The 7,507-nt window shown below is 34.4% G+C and overlaps 1 protein-coding gene across 1 annotated transcript; it reads left to right on the top strand.

Annotated features, from left to right (window-relative positions):
• The first annotated feature begins 886 nt into the window (after positions 1–886).
• On the top strand, positions 887–2,308 carry LOC122000575 (transcription factor MYB23-like). The gene is made up of 3 exons (XM_042554945.1): positions 887–1,085; positions 1,170–1,299; positions 1,840–2,308. Exons 1-3 carry the CDS (start codon positions 902–904, stop codon positions 2,237–2,239), a joined length of 714 nt encoding a protein of 237 aa, XP_042410879.1. The 5' UTR covers positions 887–901; the 3' UTR covers positions 2,240–2,308.
• The last annotated feature ends 5,199 nt before the right edge of the window (positions 2,309–7,507 follow it).

Raw genomic sequence — 7,507 nt, 5'->3', positions numbered from 1 at the left:
ATAAGATTTTACATGATTTTAAAATTAATAATTTTTAACTAAATAGATTATATATTATTTCCTGTAATCTTGATTATGTAATTATTAAATAATCACATAACTAAAATTTGTATCATAACTTGAATTGATGTGAGATTGGATGTTGATTTCCTACCAAAAATAACTACATTAATGGCACTATTCTATTTTGGGAGAAAGACAAGGTGATATTTTAAAATAATTTTATCAAAGTAGTTTTCATTAAAAAGGACTTTTTGTTTCAATATTAATATAACTACTTTAATTTAGTTAAAATTAATATAACTCTGCTCAAAAAATTACTATATATAATAATTTTATTAGTAGTTGTTTTGAATATTATATAACAACTTTAATTAGTTAAAACGACAATATCTTATATCAATTCTGAACAAAGTTACTATATACTTTTTTTTTTTTGGATAAACATTATTTTGAGCCTATTTGACAATAAGAAAAATAAGGAGTGTTTTTTATGCTGTATTCTATTTGTCAGAAGAAATGATTATTGGTGTTAAAATGCAACACCACATGATTATTGGTGTTAAAATGGACATCTTCCTAAACCTAACTATTTAAATTTGGCTTTTATTGTTTGGTAATTTAAAGTTAATTAAGAATTTATAAATTTTTAATTATTCTGATTCAATCGAGATGTTGTTGGAACATGCAAACCCACGTGACAGAGCCCCTCAACGTCGACGGAGAGACGACTTTTCTACGGCGCTGTTCTCCGACGACAACGCCGTGCGGCCCCACGCCAATTCAGCCAGTAGCGCAGGCCTCTCTCCGATCCTCTCACTGCCCATCTCCCTCGCTAGCTGCTGCTCTATATAAAGAAGCTGCTTGATATGGATCCGTCATCGATCGCCAGAGCATCGCCATGCAGACCTCTCTCTCCTCTCCTCTCCTCTCCTGTCAACTAAACATGGACAACAAGAAGACCGCACCTCCTAGTAAACTAGGGTTTAACAGAGGAACCTGGACTGCTGCCGAAGACAAGATCCTGCTGGACTATGTGACAGCTCACGGCGTAGGCAAGTGGGGGAAGGCCTCCAAAACTTCAGGTCGCTCTTCATTTATATAACGATCGAGGCAATTGATCATCTGTGTATTAATTTGATTGGTTTTGGCGGTTTGCTTTGCTTTAGGCCTGAATCGGTGCTCGAGAAGCTGCCGGCATCGATGGCTGAACTACCTCCGGCCGGACATCAAGAGGGGGAGCATATCGGAAGAGGAAGAGGACCTCATCGTCAGGCTCCATAAACTCTTGGGAAACAGGTGGTCATGTGTGTTTATATATAATTTTTCAATAATTCAAGTGTTCAAATTTTGTCCGACTAATCCTGAAAATAGACGGCCAATTTTCCCTCTTGATTCATCCATCGGATAAATTCGAAACACAATGCACGTTTAAATGCTCGTTATATCTAAAATTTAAGATAAATAATTTATTTTATTAAATTTAGATAATCATTTTTCATTATACACTATATTAATTATCTTAAAATTTCCATCATCCTTAATTTTTTATTATTTCTTCTCTTTCTTTTATTTTTTTATTATTATATTTATATAATGAATGAGAGAGAGATTGAAAAGAATGAATAGAAAAAAAGATTAAAAAGAAATATTATTTTATTTTTATGGTAGAGGTTTCATTTCCTAAATTTAGAGAATCTCTATTCATTACATCTAAATTTAGGAAATGGATAAAAAAAATTTAACTATCCTATCTAAAATTTAAGATAAAATCTTTGAATAGAATAATTAATATGAATATTCTTAATCATTTAAGTTGAACAACGTTAAAATTTGCAGGTGGTCTTTGATAGCTAGGCGATTGCCCGGTCGAACAGATAATGTAATTAAAAATTTTTGGAACACCGTGATGAAGAAGAAGCTCAAAGTCAAGTCGGGCACGAGCACGACCGAGTGCCAGAGCTCAACTTGCAAAAGTGAGTCGACTCCTTTAAGTGAGCATGGCGGTGGAAGGGAGCACTGCGCAAAAGAAGTCCTGATAAATGAAGACAAGACACTAGATGCTTCTTTCACACATTCGTTGGAACATCACGATGTTTTAGAGAAACTAGCGAGCTTTGATGCCGACGAACTCTGGCCGCAGAGAGATGTTTTTGAATTGGAATTCTTCGAACAAGATGCCGGAATTTGGGGAGGTGCTGATTCTCCGGTGACTTTTGGTGGTGATTTGTTCATGTAGCCATGTGCAATCTCGTATCCTCAAGCATGATCATGAATTCTAAATCGAAATTCTAGCAACTTTATCTACTCAAAAAGAAAATATATATAGGAAGCAGTATCATCGAAATTAAAATTATAGCATAGCAAAATTAAAACTGAAACGACCGTCCTCCACGTACGAAATCCAGTGAACCTGGGAAGAAGAACAGTAGGTGGATCGGATGTTAGTGCGATAATATCGTACTCTCCTCATCAATGGAAGATCTCGAATTACTCAATCCTATTGGGACCATGTGTATATAACAATGGAGCCGATTTTGTTATCAGTTCAGCATTAATGATCACAGAAGGAGTTGACGAGTTCTACTCATGTAAATTCATATCCAATGATACGAACTTACAGCATAGCCAAAGTGAACATGGGAGTGGAAAGGAGTGCACTGAAGCAGTACCAATCATTGAAGACAAGATACTATAATGCTTCTTTCTCACTTTCGGTTGAAGATGAGGATTTTTTTCAGGCAACTATAGCAAGCTTTGAGACCGACCAACTCTGACCTAGAGGCATTTTCGACATCGAATCCTTCGAATCAGATGGCGGAATTTGCTAGAGGTGCTGATTCAGTAGTGTATTTTGGTGGTGATTTGTTCATGTAGCCATGTGCAGTTTCATGTCCTCAGAACACATGAATAATGATATGATCTTACTATTTTGAAAGTTTCTTTTTCTTGATTATCGGAACGTTGCGAGGGTTGAGTTGTAAAGTTACAAATATAATTTTATAGTAAAAATATATGAAAAAAATTATAAATTTATAGGAGAAAGATATTTCTATTGGTATGGGATCTTTTGAATAGAGCCCAAAAATAAAACCATGAAGATTTAATCTCAAAGTGAACAATATCATATTAGTGTGGAGATATCTTAATTCTTTTGGTCCTAACAATTCTTTTCTTGATTAACGGAATATTGTAAGGGTTGTGTGGTAAAGTTACAAATATAATTCTATATTAAAAATATATAAAAAAAGATCATACATTTATAAGAGAAAGATATCTCTATTGATATAAGGCATTTTGGGTAAACTCAAAAATAAAACCATGAGAATTTAGTCTCAAAATAAATAATATCATACCATTATGAAGATATCTTAATTTTTTTATCATAACAATTGGTATCAAAGCTCAGAATGTCAGAAGGTCTAACCACCGACTGTGCACAAGAGTTATCGTCTAATCGAGCCATGTGAGTAAAATATTAACCTTAAACAAAGGAAGTGGAGACTCCCATGTCTGGATCAAGAGAACCAGACACCAGGTAAGAAATCCTAGTAGGTCAGTTGGACTGAAGGGCGGAAAGTCCTAGTTGCGGCTAGACAATGAGGTCATATAGGTAAGTTAGATCGAGAGGTAGAAAGTTCTAGTTGTGACTAGGCAAAGAAATCTTAATAGGTCGGTTGGATCGAGGGGTAAGACGAACTGGTGGGTCAAGAATAGGAAGTCAAATGGATAGGCTTTCCGGATAGGCTTTCCGCTTGAGGGGGGACCCTGTGGTTCTTCGTTTGAGAAAGGGATTTTGGAATTGCAAGGTTGCAAACATAGTCTCATTTTAAAAACATATGGGAAAGATCATGTGTTTATAAGAAAAAAAATATCTCCATTAGTATGAGGTCTTTTAGGTAGAGCCCAAAAATAAAATCATAAGAACTTTGGCCCAAAGTGAAAAATATCATACCATTGTAAAGATATCTTAATTCTTTTAGTCCTAACAATTGGTGCAATTGTCCCTGGGTCTAAGTTGGCCTAATATATGTAGATTGTAGGTGCAATTGTCCTTTTGGGAGATTTTTGGTGGTCAAAGGTTAACCAGTTTGATATAAGAGTGTAATCAAGAAGGTCAAGGTTGACTAGATACTTTACTGGGAAATTTTTTACTGAAGGTTAGACAAGGGCACGATCAATGGGATGGTTGAAAGAAGAAGAAAAACTTGTAAGTACCCTGTGGTTGTTTTGATGTGATCAACCAAATCAAGTTAGTTCTTGTTATGGTTTGATCCTTGTGTCTAAGTGTGCAGGAACTTAGGAGCACACGAAGTCGAGCGAAACACGCATCTAGCGAGAAGGATGGCACGGGAGAGAGTCGATGGCCTCGATGCGTCTGAGGGATGAGGCGCTGCGGAAGAGTACGCTGACGGATGAGAAGGAAGCATGGGACATTTTCGAGGGATGAGAAGCCGGAGCGGAAGGTTACTTGAGAAGGCCGGAAAATCGTTCGGGTGAGCCCTATTCCGGATGGCCGAATTCACCCAAGCAAGCGGAGCCGAAACGGAAGACCCGGATGGAAGTCAACCTGAAATTGATTGTGGTTCAAGCGCCCGGAGCTACTCCGGGTGCCTAGACCAGTTTGGTCTAGCCAGGGTGCCTTTGCAAGGTGTCCCTGTGCGAAGGCGCTCCGAGCGCCCGGAGCTGTTTTAGGCACCCAGACCATATAAAATATTATCTTTTGCCCATTGCATAGCCGTTGCGACATGAATAAACTTTTTTCCACACCAAGTCGCCTGGAGCCCTTCCAGGCGCCCAGACCATGCCATGTCAGTAACGGCCAGTTTCGGCTAGTGGACTATAAATAGAGCTCTGTTCTTCTCCTTTTAGAACAACACACTCTGTACTTCAATTCTCTTTCAGTTTTTCATTTTTCAGCATTATTTTTGTGTACGAGGCTTCTCCACCTCCGACGTTCTATTCGAGAAGGAGATCTTGATAGTGAGCTTACATTCCTTGAAGTAGCAATCCGCTGATTGCCAACCAAGTAAAAAAATTCATTTGTCTCATACTTATTTTATTGCTTTATATTTTATTTAAGTGTGTAATTGATAAAGCCTGATCGAGTTGAGAAAGGTATTGTTGTTTATTTTTTACAAGGCAATCCAGCTCCCTCTTACCATCAGCAAGGGACAAATAAGTGATATCAGAGTCCAACTGCTTTAGAAGGACTAATCGTCAAACAAAGTACAGAAGATAATGGTTGGACCAAGCATCCAAGCGCCTAAGTTCGAGGGAGAGTTCGCAATTTAGAAAAAGAAGATGGAGGTATTTCTTTAAAACTGACTTTGAATTATTAATAATAATGAAGTATAGTTTTGTAACACCAAAAGATCAGCAAGGGAAAGACAAAGAATAACATCAGTGGATGAAAAAGGAGCAAGCCGACTTCATGGCAAATGGCAAGGCAGAATTCCATCTGCTGAGTATTTTACCGCTACAAGAAGTCAACCGGATCAAAACCTACGAGTTAGCCAAAGAGCTCTGGGATAAATTCCTAGAACCACACGAATGGACCTCAGAGACAAAATTTGTGAGACGAGACCTGCTCTAGAACTATATTAGCAATCTCTGGTTAGAAGAAGGCGAAATCGTCACACACCTCCACTCGAGAATCGAAGAACTCATCACCGGACTCACAAATCTCGGAGAAAAGGTAACCAACCATGATTTGGTAAGGTACACGCTTAACGCTTTTCCTATGACTCCTGAATGAGCAACCCCTAGTAGATGCATCTTTCATCTCTAGAGACTTAGAGTAAGCAATTTAGAAGAATTGTTCTCTACTTTTGAAATTCATAAGTCTAAGATATACAAATCTAAAGGAGTTAAAGCACAACATTATCTTAAAGGCAAAAATGGATGCACCCGAATCTAAAACTCCTCTCGATGATGATGAAATGACATTCATGGTAAGGAAGTTCAAAAGTTTTTTTTTAAATAATAAGTTTAATCAAGTATAGGCCAAAAGAAGAAAAAGGAAAGTAAGGTGCTATCATTACAATGAAGAAGGGTAATTCAAAGACAACTGTCCAAAACTAAAGAACAAGGACAAGGATAAGGAAAAGGACAAAAGAGTGACTTAGGAGAAGTACAAGAATCTAAAGGCGACATGAGACAAAACATCATCATCAGATTCGAACGTCGTAGCATATGCTAGACTTGCATTGATGGCAAGCCACCAAGAAGACGACGAAGCAAGTTCATCGGAGATAAGCATCAAGAGCATCGATGAAGAAAAAGCAGCTCTACAGGGAGAGCATCAGATAATGAGATTGACAAGATAAGTCAGGTACGATCTTTACCTCCTGATAAGTTATTTAAGTTTATATAAATATTGTCAAAAAATTATTGTAAACTATAAATTGAAAATGGAAAAATTAAAAAGGAAAATGAGGAATTAAAACTAACCTCAGCAACATCTTGTTGATTAGAAGATTTCGATAAGATAAAAATTGAAGATGAAAAATTGAAAGTAGAAATAGAAAATTTGAAGAATTATACATGCGCACATGTTCAACAAATTAGAAATCATTTAGTACTTAATTGATATTTTAGATATCATAAGGGTCAAATTAGAAAATTATCATCAAAATATATCCCTAGAAAGTTTTTGATTAATCTGATTGGAAGAAACTTATTTTGGATTTCAAAATCATGTTTAAATTAAATTTTTATACATATCATACTTTTATATTGATTTAATTTTTTATTTGCTTATAAATATCTAAACAAATTGTTTCATATAATTTATGTTACAAATTATTTTTTTTTAATTTTATGAGAAAGAAGATATCATCATCACTTATCTGTAGGGAAAAGTTTAAATTTTTCTAACTGTTAAATTATTTTTTATGATTTTTTAACAAAAATTATTCTTTTAATTTAAAAATAATTTGTAAAGTAATTTTTGTAAACTTTATTTTTTTTATGAAATTGATTAGGTTCTCTATTCAAGAAAATATTTTCAAAATATTTGTACAATTATTGAATTTTATATAAATTATTTATCCAAATACTACCTTTTAATATTAAAAAGTCTTGAAAAGTGATTTTTTTAAAATTTATTTTTTATACAAAGCTAATTGCTATAATACATCTCAAAAAAAATTTTAAGATTTTTCAAGTTTAAAAACTATTTTTAAGAATTTTTTATGAAAATACATCTTTTTGTATAAAATAATTTATTACTGCTCAAATTATTTTCAGTTTTTTTTAAAAAAAAATTATTACTACTTTAGATATGTCTGTTTAACTGTTATAAAATTTTCAAAAATTTTTAATTAAAAATAATTTTAATAATTATTTCTCCAAAAATACATTATTAATTACAAAAGTTCCAATTTTTAACATTTTAAGTTCATAATTTTTTTTTTTGAATGTTAGTAAATTTTTCCTTAGCTATTCAATTTTCCCTTAGAGACTCTTTTAGATTTATTTCCAAGTCATTTTACGATTTTTCCTA

This window comes from Zingiber officinale, chromosome 7A (assembly GCF_018446385.1).
Source record: "Zingiber officinale cultivar Zhangliang chromosome 7A, Zo_v1.1, whole genome shotgun sequence".
NCBI classification, from domain to species: domain Eukaryota; kingdom Viridiplantae; phylum Streptophyta; class Magnoliopsida; order Zingiberales; family Zingiberaceae; genus Zingiber; species Zingiber officinale.
This window is presented reverse-complemented; position numbering and strand designations above follow the sequence as displayed.

Excerpts from the sequence above, each read along its gene's own strand:
- LOC122000575 (XM_042554945.1), top strand. The coding sequence starts at position 902 with ATGCAGACCTCTCTCTCCTCTCCTCTCCTCTCCTGTCAACTAAACATG. Across the intron at positions 1,086-1,169 it reads GAAGGCCTCCAAAACTTCAG|GCCTGAATCGGTGCTCGAGA; the intron begins GTCGCTCTTCAT and ends GCTTTGCTTTAG. Across the intron at positions 1,300-1,839 it reads CATAAACTCTTGGGAAACAG|GTGGTCTTTGATAGCTAGGC; the intron begins GTGGTCATGTGT and ends TAAAATTTGCAG.